At 40.9% G+C, this 21,153-nt stretch overlaps 1 protein-coding gene across 2 annotated transcripts in view; it reads left to right on the plus strand.

Moving 5' to 3' along the window:
* Positions 1 to 15,399: 15,399 nt before the first annotated feature.
* LOC139545477 (multivesicular body subunit 12B-like) overlaps positions 15,400 to 21,153 on the plus strand; it is a 37,580-nt gene continuing 31,826 nt past the window's right edge. The window contains exons 1-3 of one of the 2 annotated variants that reach the window (XM_071353287.1): positions 15,400 to 15,520; positions 17,321 to 17,380; positions 19,467 to 19,591. In XM_071353287.1, coding sequence (XP_071209388.1) covers positions 17,362 to 17,380; positions 19,467 to 19,591 — 144 coding nt within the window. In that variant the 5' untranslated portion in view covers positions 15,400 to 15,520; positions 17,321 to 17,361. The remainder of the gene's footprint in view (positions 15,521 to 17,320; positions 17,381 to 19,466; positions 19,592 to 21,153) is intronic. The other variant, XM_071353288.1, reaches the window with a different exon arrangement.

Genomic DNA, 21,153 nt, shown 5'->3' on the forward strand with positions numbered 1-21,153 from the left:
GGTTTTATCTCTAGTGCTACATATACTGTACGGTGCGAACATCACTGTACGCTTACTCGGTAGAGAATAGGGCTCTCACTCACTCTCTCTTTGTCTCACTCTTTTGTATTTTCGTTTCCCACAAACTTTTTGGGGTTTCACTAGCTTTTTATTGCTCTCTTTTCATCAGTGTCTCAGCCATCACTCCCGCTTTTACTGTGACAAAAACGAAATACACTTTTGACATTTGGGTTGAGTGCACGTGTTTAATAATAAAAAAAAACACTTGAATGCCAAAATAGATCTGGTTTTATCATTCCAATAAAAGGTTTAAAGTACAACTTCCTAATGAAACAAGTTCATGATAAGTGTGATTTCATAACTTTTATGATGTGCTTATGAAGAAAATAGAGCCAGAATGAATGAGAGCTGAGACCTTCCATGAGAATAAAACACAGCTTATTGTGGAATGTATCCTCATAACGAGCATGCAGGTTTTAGGGTGTTAGTGGCTAGAGTGGCATCTCCTATGTGACCAAACTCATAAATGAATTACTACAAAGAGGGTTACTCAAGGGCTGGATGGCTTTTACGTTATTGTGTGGTGAAAGCCTCAATGACTTGTTGGCAGGGCTGAAGTAGTGAAACTAGACGAGGAGTAAGAGCAAGTGCTGGCAAAAGTAATGCCCACCACAAGCTTCCTTTGGAAATTCCCAATGGTGACAGACAACGAGATAAAAAGACAGTACAACCATGTCAACTTTTCCTCACCAATAGCAATGAAACTGAAATTCCATAAGAAGTCAAACAATTACAAAGTCCTGCTAGTGTTTCAACTCTTGCAGTTGTTGTTGTGAAGCATGTTCCTAAAGTCGAATTGAAGGCAGTCAATTCAGGAAGTTATTTTTTTTTTAACAAAAAAAAACAACGTTTTAAATAAATAGCTTCAACTCCTCCGTTTATTTAGAAGTCACTGAAAATAGAATGTTTTTTGACATTTTGAATTGTTACTTAAGTTTACTTCCTGAGTTGACTGCATTTAATCCAAATGTTTTAAAATCAACAATGACCGTAAAAATAATGAAAGGAACATTGAAACAACCAGACCTTGAATTAAAATTACTAACATGTATTGTCTTCAAATGAGCATGCTCAACATAGATGGTGAATTCACTTTGACAGAAACTCAAAACCTCCCCATAGAGAGACAACCAGAACCTGTTTTAAAATGGAGCAGGAGAAGTGGTGTTCATACAAAAACAGAAGTCAGGTTGACAAGACACTGTCACAATCTCACAACAACTCCAAGAAACATTATGCTTTTTCAGTTTCTATTTCAAGGTGTTGAATTTTATGTCACTTTACAAACCATCTTATTTCCTTAGTAGACTATCCTACCTCACCATCATCTCAATTGGCTTCTTCCTACCATCAGTGTAGTGCCAGGATATTGGTTTCTCCCACTATGCGTAATTAGCAATGATCAAGAAGGATTATAAGCAGTGGGTAACGACAGTGGACTCCTCAATGACCCTGATAGATGGTCAATTATAATGATCAGGTCGTGGCGTTTATGGGATTTAAAGCAGCAGTGATGGGCCCTTTTGGCCTAGCCCTGGTAATTATCACGTTCATGCATGATTTAAGGCGACAGTGTGCAACGGGAAAGCCTTTAATTTAATAATTTTGTTATCTATGTATTTATGCAAGAGTTAACAATGGATGTCCAGAGTGTAATAAAGAAATGAGACTAGGATTAGTGTGACAAACATGTGTAAAATGATAACAGGCGCTATGCCAAGCATGTCATATCCAACACAGGATATGACTGAATCTGTGGCAGCACTGTTCCCATCACAATGTACAGGATTAGGTCAAATCAGCCCACAACCATAATAGAAGTAAGTAGGATTGATGCATGCTGGGAGGAAAAACTGAAAGAGAAATATTATTGTTGCTGCAGCATGCACAATAATGAAATACAATATGTAGTGTTTGCTATATCTATTTCTGTTTGCATGGGAACCACGACAATAGAGAGTTGATCTGTTGATCAATACATTGTCAATACATTCATAACTTTCTCCCCTTCATCCATGATTCTGCTTCTACACTGTACTGGAGACGTTTCCTCTTAGCTAGCCTATCTCCCAGGCCCTCACAGTTGATTTCCACAATGCAGACACCTGAATGTGATCAATTCAAAGGCTGCTCAGCTCCTCTGGTGACAGAGAGAATACATCAGTGCTGTGTTTGTTTACTTTTTCTGCATGCCAGAAAAGGTCAGAGTGGGAAGATTATGCTGCACGTCCCCAGTAGAACCCAATAAAACCCAACAATGACCACAATATCATCCATATTTTAAACAGCTGCTGCCTAACAGAGGGAGCCTTACACTGGGGTGCCAATTATTCAACTTCTCAGGGCTTCGGAGCAAACCGAACCACAGCACAGCACCTCAGGTATTGTTCTTTTAAATAAGGCTCTTTTTCCATTGCTATTGCAGCAGATGACACCTGAAAAGAGTGATGACAAATGACCGCGATCAAGAACATTTAGAATAGTATTTATTTTTACCATACTCTATCAATTAATAGCTTGTTCTTTCTATGAAGAAAAACACAGAAACAGCTCTGGGTTGGGTCCCACAGAGCCCGCGTGCCCCCCCCTAGCACTGCGGGGGCTGTGGGGGTGTGTGCTATGCCAGTGCTAAGTGCATGTTCCTGGTCTGGTGTTGTTTTCCCTCCATGGGCTTATTAAAGTCGGAACTGCACAGTCTGTGCTCTATAATCCTGTTGTATTATTAATCATGTCTTCCTGTGCTCCTCGGCACAACTCCTAAAAACTTCCCTCTTGATTTTTAACCAGAAAATACAGTAAATTTGAAGGAACAAAGTCCAGTGGGACAGCACTCTTTCTTTACTTTTTTCCTATAATTATAAGAAAGCAAATCCAAAAGCAAAATACTGTGTAAAATGGGTTTATAACAGAACACAATGTCTAAAGATGTTTGGACTAACTTCCAATAGTCATGTTTATACAAGTCAAATGGCTCTACAAGCCAGCAGTTGAAAGGGCCTCACAATTAGTAAAATGCTGGCATGACATGACTGGCATAATGTATCAAATGTGATTTTGACAGTGATAAGTAGATTTAATCCAGAAATGGATTTCTCCACAACCTATTATTTTGAGTGACATTGATTTTGTTGAGAGAAGAAAATACATTTAATTTACAGGATACCTACAAAAACAATGCTTGGTTGTCATACCCTGAGCTCTGACAAACTCTTTATCTTTTCACAACCCCATACCCATTCCTTGTCTATCCCGTAAAGTGGTCCAAAGATGTGGACTGTCTAGCATGTTACTTGTATTTCATGTTATAGAATAATGCTTTTTGGAGGATTTTAAACATCATTCACACATAGGCTTAATAATACTTTATAATATTGTAGAAATATAAGATGCAGCTGTGATTCAAATTGTATAGCCTACATCATCAATAGTCCCACCAACATGTGTGTCTCTATACCATCACCACATTATAACAGGTGCTCATGGCATTTTTTCCTCTCTTTGCCTCGGTTGGGTAAAATGATAATCCAGGCCTAGCCCACTGACAGACTGCAACATGATTCACTTGGACAGTGACTGACTGCATATCCAATTTGTATCAACTCCGGAGCAGCGGCTTATTATCTGAAATGCATGAGATGTCTGTGCGTGAGAGGCGTGATCAGCTGACGCATGCGCCAGGTCTGCTGTGAAAGTAATCAATAAGGGATTGTCTCTTGCAGTTTAGGCCGACACATTATGACAGAGTCGAAAATTAAAAAGGCAGATATTAATAATAATGGGAATGAGAGACTCAGGGGTGAGATTGGGTGGGGGCAATGCTCAAAATGTGTGTGTGTGTGTGTGTGTGTGTGTGTGTGTGTGTGTGTGTGTGTGTGTGTGTGTGTGTGTGTGTGTGTGTGTGTGTGTGTGTGTGTGTGTGTGTGTGTGTGTGTGTGTGTGTGTGTGTGTGTGTGTGTGTAAAGATAATATTTTGAGTAGATAGTAGATAGTAGATATATAACACCTCTTATATTCCAACATCCCACTGTTATCAATGATGACTACCAGATAAACAAAAGCAATGGTTTAATTTAAGTGCATCAATGCTAATTTACAACACAAAGTGCAACATTAAAATCATTTCAGCTGAATTCCTGGTGATTTACAGTCTTCTTTTGACCAAAAACGGAAAAATCCCTCACGGGTTTTGGCTCATGGGCCACCTGTTGCTGACCCCTGTTTAGATCTTGTTTTTGACAATATAACTGAGTTGAGACTTGTTCCCACTTGCCAAATCTCTTGCTTGATAGAACAGTGCTGATGTGGGCAAGTCACATGTCTCAAAGCCGAAAAATTACATAAATTACACTCAATCAGAAAATAATGCAAATTATAATCCAATATACCTGAATGTAAAATAGCTGACATTGTCAAAATTTGAAGAGCAGGAGAGGCAATAACAGAAATGAAAGGCAAAGTGAAAGATATCCCTCCTTTCAGTCACTACTGAATATCTCTTTCTATTGTTTGTACTGCGAACAACATACCATTCTGGTGGGAGCTTAAACAAACAGCATTACAGGCCAATTACAGATGCAGTGTCATTGATTATTTATACCCTTATAAAACAGTGGGCACCCCAGTGGAGTTTGCTTGCCTGAGCTCTGATAAAAGGTTCACGCTAAATCACCCGACCAGGGCCAACAGCACATGCAAATACATGAGAGAGTTGAGTGACAAAGTCCTGGGTGTATTTCATAGCTATGTATATCAGTGAATCAAAACATGACAGGGGAGGCAACTCTGGCTTTGTGATACTATTGTTGTTTCTTATTAAACTAATAACTCTTTATATTCACCCTTTACTCTTTGTTTCTGTTCCTATGAGTGATTATGATAATTCACTATTCCAATTCCATAGAGAAAGCTGTGAATGGGCTGGATGGATGATCAGAGAGTTCAGAGAGAGGGAGGGGAGCCATGTGATTTCTAAGATTTTCAAGATGTTAAAGGTAGACTCAGCAAAATTACGTTGCCATGAGCACCCCCGCCGATATTGAGATGAGCGAGATGCAAGATGTCGCTCTCACACACAGTATCTGAACACGTGCACGAGTTCGCTTCACACTGTTACAGCGTGGTAGCCACGGGACCAAAACAGTGGAGAAGTTGAGCCTCGCGCTTTTAACGCTCTTAGTTGTCAGTGATGTAAGGTACTTAAGTAAAAATACTAGTACTACTTAAGTAGTTTTTTGAGGTATCAGTACTTTACTATTCATATTTTGGACAACTTTTACTTCACTACATTCCTAAAGCAAATAATGTACTTTTTACTCCATACATTTTCCCTGACACCCAAAAGTACCCGTCACATTTAAAAAGCTTAGCAGGACAGGAAAATGGTCCAATTCACGCACTTATCAAGAGAACATCATTGGTCATCCCTACTGCCTCTGATCTGGCGGACTCACTAAACACAAATGCGAGTCTACCTTTAGCTATTGCAAGCTACAGCTAACAGCCAATGCAAAAGCTATTATAAGTTACAATTGTAAGGCAGATATCTTAAGTGATGATCCATCAAGTTGTAGGCAGTACAACTACTAATAAATCCTCTTTGATGTAAATTACCTTGTTTTGGGGACCTGCATGATTCTGGTACTGGTTCTGACCGACACTTTCGCTTATAAATTGATATGTGGACAGCATAGATCAAAATGGCTTGCATTGAACTGAAGCCCTGATTCTCACTGAGATAGGAGTTTGTCTTTTCTGCCTGTGTGAAGAAGGATGTGAAATCTGACCACTTAAAGCTGGGATACCCCAACCTGGCCAACAGCTTCACACCCCCCGTAGCTACTTGCCTGAGCCTCCCCAGCTTCTCCTTCACCCAAATCCAGATAGCAGATGTTCTGAAAGAGCTGCAAAACCTGGACCCGTACAAATCAGCTAGGCTAGACAATCTGGACCCTCTCTTTCTAAAATTATCCGCCGCCAATGTTGCAACCCCTATTACCAGTCTTTTCAACCTCTCTTTCGTATCGTCCGAGATCCCTAAAGATTGGAAAGCTGTTCTGAAAGAGCTGCAAAACCTGGACCCGTACAAATCAGCTGGGCTAGACAATCTGGACTCTCTCTTTCTAAAATGATCCGCCGCCATTGTTGCAACCCCTATTACCAGTCTTTTCAACCTCTGTTTCGTATCGTCCGAGATCCCTAAAGATTGGGGGTGACACTGTTATAGACCTATATCCATCCTGCCCTGCCTTTCTAAGGTCTTCGAAAGCCAAGTTAATAAACAGGTCACTGACCATTTCGAATCCCACCATACCTTCTCCCTGTGCAATCCGGTTTCCGAGCTGGTCATGGGTGCACCTCAGCCATGCTCAAGGTACTAAACGATATCATAATCGCCATCAAAAAAGACAGTACTGTGCAGCCGTCTTCATCGACCTGGCCAAGGCTTCCAACTCTGTCAATCACCATATTCTTATTGGCAGACTCAACAGCCTTGGTTTCTCAAATGAGTGCCTCACCTGGTTCACCAACTACTTTGCAGACAGAGTTCAGTGTGTCAAATCGGAGGGCCTGCTGTCCAGACCTCTGGCAGTCTCTATGGGGGTACCACAGGGTTCAATTCTTGGGCCGACTCTTTTCTCTGTATACATCAATGATGTCGCTCTTGCTGCTGGTGATTCTCTGATCCACCTCTACGCTGACGACACCATTCTGTATACATCTGGCCCTTCTTTGGACACTGTGTTAACTAACCTCCAAACGAGCTTCAATGCCATACAACACTCCTTCTGTGGGCTCCAACTGCTCTTAAACGCTAGTAAAACCAAATGCATGCTTTTCAACCATTCGCTGCCTGCACCCACCTGCCCGACTAGCATCACTACTCTGGACGGTTCCGACCTAGAATATGTGGACATCTATAAATACCTAGGTGTCTGGCTAGACTGTAAACTCTCCTTCCAGACTCATATCAAACATCTCCAATCCAAAATCAAATCTAGAATCGGCTTTCTATTTCGTAACAAAGCCTCCTTCACTCACGCCGCCAAACATACCCTAGTAAAACTGACTATCCTACCGATCCTCGACTTCGGCGATGTCATCTACAAAATAGCTTCCAATACTCTACTCAGCAAACTGGATGCAGTCTATCACAGTGCCATCCGTTTTGTTACCAAAGCCCCTTATACCACCCACCACTGCAACCTGTATGCTCTAGTCGGCTGGCCCTCGCTACGTATTCATCGCCAGACCCACTGGCTCCAGGTCATCTATAAGTCTATGCTAGGTAAAGCTCCGCCTTATCTCAGCTCACTGGTCACGATAACAACACCCACCCCACACGCGCTCCAGCAGGTATATCTCACTGGTCATCCCCAAAGCCAACACCTACCATGGCCGCCTTTCCTTCCAGTTCTCTGCTGCCAGTGACTGGAACGAACTGCAAAAATCGCTGAAGCTGGAGACTTACATTTTCCTCACTAACTTTAAACATCAGCTATCTGAGCAGCTAACCGATCGCTGCAGCTGTACATAGTCCATCTGTAAATAGCCCACCCAATCTACCTACCTCATCCCCATATTATTTTTATTTACTTTTCTGCGTCTGCTCATCTATAACTCCAGTGTTAATCTGCTAAATTGTAATTACTTCACTACTATGGCCTATTTATTGCCTTACCTCCTCACGCCATTTGCACACACTGTATATAGACTTTCTTTTTTTCCTATTGTGTTATTGACTGTACACTTGTTTATTCCATGTGTAACTCTGTGTTGTTGTTTGTGTCGCACTGCTTTGCTTTATCTTGGCCAGGTCGCAGTTGTAAATGAGAACTTGTTCTCAACTAGCTTACCTGGTTAAATAAAGGTGAAAAAATAAATAAAAATGTCCCTCCTACCATTTCATTCACTCTTCCAACTGTCCATAAACTCCTGGCTGAACCCTCTGTCATAGCCACTAAGAACTGGAATTGTTACAATGTAACGCAGCAGGACAGAGTGGTTGCTGTAACACATTCAGATATCGATTTACATGAGATGAAAGGAGAGTTTCTAACGAGTTCAGGAAGCCAAGCCAGAGCTCTGTGAGACATTCACAGCGATGGGGGCAGATGTTTTGATCAAGAGAGACCTTTTGAAAATATGCACATTTTCTCTAACACTAAATATACAAATATGTATTTTACAGTTATAAGGAAGGTGAAATCTTATAATTAGTCATTTTATAATTTGATTATACTATATTTAGAAAGCACATAAGTCATTTCAAGCCTTATTCATACAGTTTTGTTGAATAGGAAATACATCATATCAAATATTTCACATGTTTATATTTGTATCATATTCATACTGTGTCCATGTGTCCCAAAAAATGACTACACCTCAGCAATTTGTAACTATTCTTACCAGAAAGGGGAGATTTTAACCTTTCTTGGAGTATGCAGCATTACTAGTTATTGTTTATGGCCCTCTCATGATAAATAATAACTTTGGGGGATTATGTAGATTACATTTTTGATTATATTTAGCTACATTTAAGAGTTAACATTAGTCAGATGCCGTTGTCCACTGACGTGTGCTGTGTGCTTTCTTCACTGTGATTTAAAAAATACTAAATATGCTTAACACACATAGACTAAAGTAGAGAGAGAGCAGATGGTTGGGTCCATCCAGGTTTATGAGTAAGTCAGCTCTTTTTTGAACTTTGTGCTCATAGGTGTCGATGCTACACTGCGGAGCGGGACCTTTTCCTACGAGTCACCTCACCATGGGAATATAACCACTGAGATATTAATGGCTGCCCTTGTGGAGCAGGCCACCTCAGCAGAATGCCCACCAAGCATCGCAAATGCCACACCCTTCAAAGTCTCACTCCTTAATGGCCACCTACAGTAGGCAACATTGTAGCTTCATACACACAACCTCCAACGGCACTGCCTTTTAACATATTCTTGTGTGAGTTTAAAAACAGCTTCAGATGTTATGGCTTCAGTGAATATGAAACTAGGAAGTTCTATTCACATTTAAAAAAGTCACTGCAAGTTGCCTTCTCCTAACAAGACAAACTCAAGGGCTGTGTCAGCTATAGACACACGATTATGCATTTCCATTAATATCCTACAGGGTTGGGGCAATTACATTTCAACGAGACAGTCAATTCAGAAAGTAAACCAAATTTCAATTCCAGATTTTCCTAATTGAAAAGCATTGAAGAAACTCGTAATTGTAATTACAGTGTACTTCCTGAATTGACTGGAATTAAAATGGTATTGACTCCAACCTAGCCCAAAGGCTGGCAGATGGCGATATTGAGTTGTTTTATCTTACCGTCCAAAGGGAGTCCATGCAGCCGGCTATACACTCGTATTCCCCAGTGGACCGGTTCGTACATAAAACATTCTCCACTCAGGCTGCCAAGGCATCAATTTCCTCCTTAACTCGATTTAATAGTGAGAAGGCACAAAAAAACGGGGAAAATATTAATACTTTTTTTATGAAACACCATTTTCCACCACCATTCTAGTGGCTACATTCTAGTCCAGGATGTTTATGCATATCACATTCTGCCAATCAGGATGCAGCAGTCGGTTGTTTACCCTCTGTCTGAATGCTGTACGCAATGTCCAGAAGTAGCATTAGCCACCGTTTCATAAAGAAAGTACACATACAGTATTTTCCCTGTTTTTTTCCACCTTCTCGCCATTAAATCAAGTTAAGGAAGAAATCAACACCTTCGCAGCCTGAATGGAGAATGTACAAACCGGTCCACGGGGAGACAAGTCTATAGCCGGCTGCATGGATTCCCTTTGGACGGTATAATGAAACGACTCAATATCGCCATCTGCCAGCCTTTGGGCTAACCCCAACCCTGATATCCTAGTATTGACAAGTCACAAATATATCGTATTTGGTTGCATAGGCCACCAAGTGAACATCTTACACTGAAGAGTAGAAGTAAAAAAAAATATATATAAAAACTGACTGAAGTGCGAACATTGTTACGAAACACATACTAGAGAATAGTAAAATAGTAAAACAATTCCCTATTCGGACACACTCACAGAGCAGAGAGAGTGTGAAAGACAAGACAACATCTTGTGTCATCTATCTTCCTTAAATACGGAAACTGCGACAAAGTGGATGGAGAAATTATGATAAATGATAAGATATTTACCTGTAATTATCTTTTTTCACCTCACTCTGTTTTATTCTCACAAGGGTTGGCTTAAATAGAAACAAATTAAATGACACGTTTTCATTGAAATAAAGTTCATTGAAGGCCATGTTATGATAAAATGATAATGGACATCTGATAGATCAATATCAATAACTCTATCAAGGAGACAAATCACCAAAGGGGTCTTTTTTGCAAATGTTGTATCTCATTTACATGTTTAAGAAACCCCATCTAGAAATCACAGTCTGCTCTAGTGCCTGTTTATAAACACAGGGGCATCATTTATTTTACTGCCTCATTTGAATATGATGAATGCCGCAGCCGTTTACGTTTTCAAAACAACCAAATAATTGCGGCTCTGAAGACTTGGATACAATGAATGACTCTATTCATTGTCTCAGTTTTAGTTTTCAGAAAAGGTTTTGTAGTTTTAAGTTGTAAATTATGACATTTAGGTAACTGGGGATTTACATACATTATTGTTTTCTTCATTGATCCCATCCACACAGTCAAATGGAACTATATGCAATAATATAGTTTGAATCGGTGAGCGACTATTGGAATTTGGGGACTCAAACTATGTAGTTCATTTATGGTCTAACACAAAAGGAATGTCACTGTCATTGTGTGGTCATTTGGAGATATAGATCCGCTCTGGGGTGACAATGGACTTTGTGAGATGTGTTTCGCTATGAGCTGTCCCCAGGACAGGGGAGATGGCTGGAAGACGAGTGAGAGGTGCTATCTGACACAACCAACGTTCCCTTCAATGCAACCAGAGACATGATAGCATTAGCTAATAATGTGCACAGCCCATTCAATTTCAACACAGACAGACACCCACATAAACAGGCAGGCCAGCCTCACACACTAACTAGATAATAATAAACACAACCATTTATAACCATGCATTTCCAGAGCAAACGATTCAAGAATGAAGCCTATAAACCATGGATCAAAATCCAATTCCATACAGTGAGTTATGTTTGACACTAACGCAGAGTGGAGCGAGGGATAAAAAGGCTTTGAAAGGGACTGTGAGACCAAACGTGTGCGTCACCGACTTTGGGCACTGTGCTATTCAATACTGAAGAGAACTACTGCAGCAACAGGTACGGCAGTGTGAATGGACACTAAACACTTCTTGGGTTTTATCACACGGAGGCAGGCTCGCCAACACCCCATGACTAAATAGAGATGAGCAGAGCAAAGGGTAAAAAGATGACACTGTCCAAAAAACATTTGCAGAGACGATATTGAACACTGTTGTCGAGGTTACAATTTATCTCATGCCAGCCAAGTTGGCACGCACATCTGGTGCCGGGTACTTAGTGCAATTATTTATGATTTCCTCCAAGATTTAAAAGCTCTTCGCCCGGCCTTGTAATGCAGTAACTGATTGCGCTGCTAATGTAATTAAGGAGAGATTATGATGTCCACGTGGCACACCAGATGGTGGCATTCACAGCGATGGGGGAAGGCACAACTGGCACACCACTGCACGAGGGCAGTGAGGCGCAGTCAGTCGGAGCAGGCCAGACTCCCCACCAGACGGGAGTAAGAGTCTGAGTGTGTGTGTGTGTGTGTGTGTGTGTGTGTGTGTGTGTGTGTGTGTGTGTGTGTGTGTGTGTGTGTGTGTGTGTGTGTGTGTGTGTGTGTGTGTGTGTGTGTGTGTGTGTGTGTGTGTGTGTGTGTGTGTGTGTGTGTGTGTGTGTGTGTGTGTGTGTGTGTGTGTGTGTGCATGTTTTGTGTGTGTATGGTGTAGGGTGATGAAGTATAAGGTGACAGTGAATCATAAGTGAGGCACCCAGTATGTCCCCTAAGGGTTTTGTTGAGTTTCTCAACTCTGCAATGGGATGAGAACACAGCCAGTGTGGATTGAGATGGTCAAGAGATGTCATGACAATGAGATTAGAGTTGATCTAATCCCCAATGGAAAAATCATCTGAAAAATGTACTCACAGTGAAAGTCTTCTGTCAGACCTCAACATGTAACCAAACAAAATACTACTCGGCCTTCAAAACATGTAATTGGTGGATTTCATTAATCTTCTATTGTACCTCTGAATAGCTACTGTGAACAACCACATTACTGGTGAGACATGTTAGTGTACTGGTAAGAGGTATACTTTCAATTTATGCATTTTAGTGCCAAGAAAACAGATGGCGCCAAAAGAGATTTAAGCGCATTTGGCAAAGGCAATGGAGGAGAGTGAAAACATGGGAGATTTGTTATTCAGGGCAACACAGGGATAGCCCACACAAACCTTTACACTATCAGAAAAGCAAGGATATTATACAGTACAGCAAAGAGTTAAGTGCAATTCCGGATCCTTTGGGGGCACTAAGTGTGGGCTTCTTTAAACATATTATTATAAGCTATTCAAGAGACATGGGGGTTCTTTATGGGCAGACTGAAGATGGGGAAATGTAATTATATTTGATATGAGACCTGCAGATTTCAACACATCAGTCAGTAATGGGTTCAAACGGGTGATGGGGGCATTGGGGCACTGTAGATTTCCCAGGTCAAAATAGGGATATTATTACCCTCCGTGGTAACAAAGGAATCTCCATCTTTAAATTCCCCAGACTAGTGCCACCAAATTAGAAAACACAGTAGATGACCTTTACACACAAGGAGGAAAGCAGTGAAACTATGAGGGCGGTTTAACGAAGCATATACTTTTGGCTTTGCCATTTTATTCACTGACCAATTACAGTTCACAGAGTAGTACTTCATAACCATTTTGCGATTTAGCTGATTTAGAGAGATGGCTACCAATAGTGGTGATATATTAATGTGAAGGCATTGTTGATCACTCAATCCCAGCTACTGCAAAAATGGGGACCAAAATGACAGTTTGATTTGGCAATGAAATGATATTTAGCATGGACCAGAGGAATAATAGTGCCTTAAATAAAGAGCATGAACAAAGGGGCCTGGGTTTAACCCCTGCCTCATGCCATCTGTAAGGCTCTGCATACTTTCTATTTGTGCACTACTCCCCCACAGAATCAGCTATAGCCATCATTCATCTTACCCCACAATCCTCAGTGTGTGACGTGGCACACATCAAAAACACAGTAACAGCTGATGGCTTTCACAGTTAGCATGTGTTGCTGATATCTTGAGACTTTCGCACTGAGCATTTCATCACCTTTTCCATAACTAGACCATTACTTTAACAGGTGCACCTCTCTTCCTCAGACTGCAAATGCTTTTTTCTCTTATACCTGAGATTTTATTTGAGCAAATTAGCCTTGCTGCAAAATCTAGCTGAAGTGAGAATGCCTGTTTCTTGGGGGTTGTCGAAACTTCCTGGTGTGAGATTGGTTGGGAAAAGCTGACAGAACAACGCTGGCATACAGCTGTACATAACGTATAAGGACAGGGATGTGTGTGTGATCATTGGTGTGATCTAGCTAGCACAATAATTTGGATCTCTCTGTCAGCGTGCCTCCCGTATTTGGGACATAGAGAGAGTAGGACAAAAGGGTTTAGTTGTCTGGGAGCTCAACCGGTGTATGTTGTCTGACATGTGTATCTTGGGGCTTTTTAGTGCTGGTGTTCTGCCAACCTGACACAGTCATGCTCAGTCTCAACGACGACTGCCATTACTCTCTCAGTGACGCACTCTGCTCCTATGAGCTATTGGCATTGACTCATTGTCAGTTTGTCATGAATAATGATGAGCATAAGAGGTCTCATTACCTTATTATGTTCATTAAATCTTGTTTAGTTCCTGTGTGCTTGATCTCATTGTGCGTTATTAACTCAAATAGGATGTTCGGTCTGTAACAGATGCTTTTACCGTATTTCTTGCTCACAACCACATTGCTCTCTGTACAGTTCTTAACTTGTTCCTAGAAATGACAGGCCTGAATCAATCAGTGTTATGGCCCTGTGTGCACGCCATTACAATATGCTGATTGATGTGTTCTTATACCACTCAATTGGCTGCAACACAATTTGTTCCATCTCACTGTGTTCCAGTATGGCTGTTTCAACTTCTATCGTTAAGGTTTCATCGTAGAAAGTGCTTGGGTGGGATTACAGACTGTTTATTTCTATGCTTGACTTGGCTGAATGGTTTTCATCATATGAATGGTGAAAAGGGATCAATGTGGCCATAAGAATAAATTAAAACCTGTTAACTCTGCCCAAAGCACAAATACAGTACATGACAGGAAGACACTAGAGACCACTGGAGAAGCAGGAAATCATTAGGCCTAAACCTTGACAAGAAAATATTAACATAGAGCACACCCCCAATTATGTGCAGGCCCTATTTGATGTAATTATTATCCACAACACGATGACAAAGGGGAACAGAATTTCTGAATTTTGGTAGGCCTACAACAATTCTAGGACTCTTACCTGCTTACATGCTGTTTTGACAAGCTTTTCTACTTAGATAGTTAAAAATTCTTGAAAATGTTATTCCATCATCATCAGATGAATGCCTGAAATGGGTATTCCCAAGGTCCTTCCAAAAGCATGGGACAAGATTATGTGTGATAAGGTTAGATAGACCTATAGAGACAGGCCGAGCCTATAACCTACACCAGGGAGTGGCAACTTTGATGGGGGTGGGGCCACAAAAAAACCTGAACTCATCATGAGGGACTGCAATTGCTTGCGGGTCTGCGTACCCACATGTGCATTTTTACGTTATAGAGTTCATTTCGTTCAATTCTACACATTTTTCCATGTGGCGTAGAGAAAATGTGGCAGTTTTAAAGCAAGTTTGCTTCAATTCTACACGTTTTGCCATGATTACTAAATTTAGATAGCTGGTCGCTAGACTAACCAATCCCTAAAAAATGATAGCTGACATGGGCTAATTGAGTGACTATCAGTGACTGACGTATAAAGAAAAAACCTGCTGATACACAACCAGGCTGCCAGTTGCCCATGCCTGACCTGCACTGACTGAACTGATTGCAAATTACTATTGCAGGTGGGATTGTGAAACCAAACCATACTGTCAACTCACAAAACAAGTCAAATTCTAACATGTCAATGAGACTAGACTAGACTAGTGAATGGCTTTTCAAGATGCTTGCATACAATATCAATGGAAAATTGGCACACAAATTTGAGTTATGTAGTGAGGAAATTTGAGTTATGTAGTGAGGAAAAAAAGTTGAACCGTCTCTGGTTGTAGTTAATTATTTCTGAGCCATGATAAGAACATTGACACTGGCTCTGTAGTAAAAGACACAAGCAGCACCCTCAAAGGATCCACAGCAGGACGACATTTAAAACAATTGACCAAGGTAAGAATTACAGGCCTACCTGTCTAGCACCATGCGTCCCTCTCTGTCCTATTCCATATGGCAGGTACACTTGACATTTTTTCCAGGCGGTCTCATTCTGTGGTAAGAATCCCAGTTGCTGGCTGGTCCATTCTTAAAAGTTGACAAACGCTTGAAAAAACTGTAAATCGTCATCCATCTGGGTAATCATGCTCTGCAAATGGAAATTAGTATGTTTGAAAGGAATATTACTCACTGATAATAGGCTACATAGAATACATAGATAATGAATCCTTTAGTTGATCTATCAAATTTGTCTTACTTTTTAAAAACTCTGCATTGTTGGTTTAGGGCTCGTAAGGAAGCATTTCACGGTAAGGTCAACACCTGTTGTATTCGGCGCTGTGACAAATAAAATATGATTTGATTTGATGAATGTAATGTTGCTCTCATAAAATGTCTTTAAGCACGTCGGAGACGTTGGCAACATTTTTTGTGTCTACACATGTGAAAACAGCGCATTTCTATGATCTGTGGTTAAAAAGGTAAAAAGGTTTTAAAAATGATTCTCTGTGACAACACAGGGTAGAATCTAAAGTGAATAAACAGTTATTTCCAAAACCTGTAATGAGTCTCTAGCCAGAGGGGGGGGGGGGGGGGGGGGTCTTTTCTAGCTCCCCACGCAACCGCGAATATCACAGTGTTTGAAAATCACTGTTTTAAAATGTTTAAAATTTTGATGACGTCATCAGGTTGAACTTTATAACTGTTCCTTTCTTTCTACAAAATGTAGAAATGTCGGGACAAATTCAGCATTTTAACTAAGCCTCTAAATTGAACGCACTTCACCTAACCTTTGTCGTTTTAGTTCCCCTAACCTTTCACATAAATTATCCTAACGTTTGTTGTTAGCTCACCTAACCACCAATGTAAATTCTCCCCATAACTCCCCTTTGTTGTTAGGATGCAACAAACGACCTGGTCTCTCAGAGGAAGACATATGGTACTATACGTCCTCCAAGACCTATGATGAGTTAAATCATCCAATTCGCATGCTATCGTACTATGTCCTCTAATTCATAAGATATTGAACGATTGGTATTCCATTCATAACATAACGTAACGTAACATATCACACCACACTGAAAAAATATATAAAAGCAACATGCAACAATTTCAAAGATTGTTCTGAGTTACAGTTCATGTAAGGAAATCAGTCAACTGAAATGAGTTCATTAGGCCCTAATCTATGGATTTCACATGACTAGGAATACAGATATGCATCTGTTGGTCACAGATACCTTAAAAAAGGTTGGGTGTGGATCAGAAAACCAGTCAGTTTTACCTCATGGAGTGCGACACATCTCCTTTGCATAGAATTGATCAGGCTGTTGACAGTGGCCTGTGGAATGTTGTTCCACTCCTCCTCAATGGCTGTGCGAAGTTGCTGGATATTGTCGGTAATTGCAACACGCTGTCTTACATGCTGATTCAGAGCATTCTAACATGCTCAATGGGTGACATGTCTGGTGAGTATGCAGGCCATGGGAAAAAATGTCAGCTTCCAGGAATTGTGTACAGATCCTTGCAACATGAGGGTGTGCATAATCATCCTGAAACTTGAGGTAAGTGGCGGTGGATGAATGGCACGACAATGGGCCTCAGGATCTCATCACGATATCTCTGTGCATTAGAATAAAATGCAATTGTGTTCGTTGTCTGTAGCTTATGCCTGCCCATACCATAACCCCACTACTACCAACTTGGGGCACTCTGTTCACAACATTGACATACACACTGTCTGCCATCTGCCCCGTACAGTTGAAACCAGGATTCATCCGCGAAGAGCATACTTCTCCAGCATGCTAGTGGCCATCAAAGGTGAGCATTTGCCCACTGAAATCGGTTACGACGCCAAACTGCAGTCAGGTCAAGACCATGGTGAGGATGTCGAGTAGGCAGATGAGCCGGTTTCTGACAGTTTGTGCAGAAATGATTAATTTGTGAAAACCCACAGTTTCATCAGCTGTCTGGGTGGCTGGTCTCAGACGATCCCGCAGGATGTGGAGGTCCTGGGCTGGCGTGGTTACACGTAGTCTGTGGTTGTGAAGCCAGTTGAACGTACTGCCAAATTCTATAAAACGGCTTACGGTAGAGAAATTCACATTAAATTCTCTGGCAACAGCGCTGTTCGACATTCCTGCAGTCGGCATGCCAATTGCACACTCCCTCAAAACTTGAGACATCTGTGGCACTGTGCTGTGTGACAAAGCTGCACATTTTAGAGTGGCCTTTTATTGTCCCCAGCACAAGGTGCACCTGTGTAATGATCATGCTGTTCAATCAGCTTCTTGATATGCCACACCTGTCAGGTGGATGAATAATCTTGGCAAAGGAGAAACATTTCTGGGATCTTAATTTCAGCTCATGAAACATGCGACCAACACTTTACATGTTGCATTTATATTTTTGCTCAGTAAAATGGAGTGTCACAGATTTACATACAGAATAATACAAATTGCCCTGAGACCACATTGGAAATCCATACTTTTAATCCACTTTTGTCAAATTCAACCACAGACCATGTACTTGTTTCTGTTTCTCTAATATGGCAATTCAGAGGGAATACGCATTTGCCAATTGAATCTCAGATTACATTATGTAATCTACGTTTTAGAGCTCTTTTAGAGTAACAGAAACGAGGAAACGGTCGATGGTTGTATTTAACGATAGATTCATAAGAAAATATGGATTTCATCAAACAAAGACAAGCCTGACTTTACACGGGACAAACATAGGTACATGGTAAGGGTTTAAGATTTTACAGCGACTCGATGTAGTCAGAGCTCCAGTCTGCCCACACTCATCGCTACTCAACTCCCTTGTACTTGTATATGGAGAGTGTAGATTTCCTCAGCTAGCCCTAGTTCTAACCCAGACCGTCTACATCACACAAGTGCATTTGCATGTGACAATTTGATGGGATGCCGTATTGAATTTGCTCTATTGTTTACAGTTTTGTTGGTGGCCGACTCTTTGATATGTGCACATTTTACAGAGTGTGGCCTAATGGCAGTTTGCCTCCAACCACTACGCTGCAGTTAGGAAAAGCTAGATTGATTAATCCACAAATTAACATTCTCCCTCCCTAAACTAATTTGCTATCCTGGATCTCTTTCATGAATAAGTCCATCCAACTAACATTTCTTAAATAAATAGCTATTCCTGTATTAAATCTACCAAATTCAATAGACTTAATTAAAATAAATTCAGTAAACATTTAGATGGAATGCAGTAACTGTGTCACTTACCCCACTAGGATGCTTTAAACATAATTTAATAAAATGGCAAAGGAACCTCTGCAAAGCCACTTAACCTTGTAAAAGCCTTGCATACACATTACGCTATAGCTTCTTTAGACAGGAATGGATAACAATTGATCTGGATTTTCTTGCAAATATGTGATCACTCCATCTAAGTTGTTATTGGGTGACTTCACTGGGTCACCATTAATTGCTTTTTGTCATGCTGGTCTCACTTGTCATTCGATGCAAAGCTCAGGGGCCACTTTTTCTTTTGGATCCCAAGAAGCTGACAGAAGTCAATATTGGGCGACAGTTATCATTCTGGCCAAGATAAACATCTTTATGGGTTTAGTCATGATGTAGTATGCTTTACTCCAAAATATATAAGCTGTGCTGTTGCTCAAAATCTTCTGTCCAGAAAGTACAGCATTAGACTACATGCAGCACTATGGGAAAGACCCATATAAGAGAGAGAAAAGTGTTTTTGAAATAGTTCAATACATGGAAATTAAGATTATTGACTCAGAAGCTAAGATTCTAATCCTCTTCCCCCAGATGTTCACATGTGTTGAAAAGGTATTTTGTGAGGGAGTGAAGGCACTACTACTTCTATTACTAGTATCCCAGTAAGGCCCTGAAGTAAACGTTGCTGTCTTTCCAAGGGTCCAGCATGATGCCTCAGACTGTACAGGAACCGTCTGAGGCTCTCCCAGAGCTGACCTCAGAGCCCATCACCGGAGTTGTTGTGGTGGCGTGCCGAAGCAAGGCACCTGCTGAATACTCTGTTGTGAGTAACTTCTCAGAGCTTTTTTCATCATTCACTCCTTTAGACTGAGGATACATTATTAAATAAAAGCATATAGCTTATCATGGAATGTAAATGGATTTTACCATACTTCGCTCAGCATTTTCCACTTACTTTGAATTCTACCTAATTTGTAGGCAAATCAATTGCATTATGCATATGTTGTGAAGTAGATGCAGTATGATTTATGCATGATGATTTATGTATAAATTCTATATTTTTTGTAATCAGTGATTAATCAAAACCATGCAGGTCTTTATTAATATTACATTTTTGGGGAACTCAGTCAGGGTCTTACTGTTTTGAGTCAGAATAGTAGAATACACAAGGTGCAATTTTTTAATTTGGTTGTGCATCAGTAGTTTTTCTCTTGATATATCAGTCACTGACAGTCCCTCAATTAGCCTATGTAAGCTAAACATTTTTAGATTGGTAAATTAATCTAGCCAGCTATCTAAACTGGTTGTAATCATGGTGGAATTACCGACTGGGCATGCAGGGCACGTGCCCAGGGGCCCTGACCTCCAGGGGACCCCCACTGATTTTGTTAGTTAAAAATATATATTTCACCTTTATTTAACCAGGTAGGCCAGTTGAGAACAAGTTCTCATTTACAACTGCGACCTGGCCAAGATAAAGCAAAGCAGTGCGACACAAACAACAACACAGAGTTACACATGGAATAAACAAACATACAGTCAATAACACAATAGAAAAGTCTATATACAGTGTGTGCAAATTAGGTAAGATAAGGGAGGTAAGGCAATAAATAGGCCATAGTGGCAAAATAATTACAATTTAGCGATAGAGTGTGATAGATGTGTAGAAGATGAATGTGCAAGTAGAGATACTAGGGTGCAAAGCAGCAAAAAAATAAATAACAGTATGTGGATGAGGTGGTTGGAATGGCTATTTACAGATAGGCTATGTACAGGTGCAGTGATCTGTGAGCTGCTCTGACAGCTGGTACTTAAAGTTAGAGAGGGAGATATGAGTCTCCAGCTTCAGTGATTTTTGCAATTCGTTCCAGTCATTGGCAGCAGAGAACTGGAAGGAAAGGCGGCCAAAGGAGGAATTGGCTTTGGGGGTGACCAGTGAAATATACCTGCTGGAGTGCATGCTACGGGTGGGTGCTGCTATGGTGACCAGTGAGCTGAGATAAGGCGGGGCTTTACCTAGCAAAGACTTATAGATGACCTGGAGCCAGTGGGTTTGGCGACGAGGATGAAGCGAGGACCAGCCAACGAGAGCATACATGTCGCGGTGGTGGGTAGTATATGGGGTTTTGGTGATAAAACGGATGGTACTGTGATAGACTGTATCCAATTTGCTGAGTAGAGTGTTGGAGGCTGTTTTGTAAAACATCGCCGAAGTCGAGGATCGGTAGGATAGTCAGTTTTACAAGGGTATGTTTGGCAGCATGAGTGAAGGATGCTTTGTTGCAAAATTGGAAGCCCATTCTAGATTTAATTTTGAATTGGAGATGCTTAATGTGAGTCTGGAAGGAGAGTTTACAATCTAACCAGACACCTAGGTATTTGTAG

The sequence above is a fragment of the Salvelinus alpinus genome, chromosome 19 (genome assembly GCF_045679555.1).
Source record: "Salvelinus alpinus chromosome 19, SLU_Salpinus.1, whole genome shotgun sequence".
NCBI classification, from domain to species: Eukaryota; Metazoa; Chordata; class Actinopteri; order Salmoniformes; family Salmonidae; genus Salvelinus; species Salvelinus alpinus.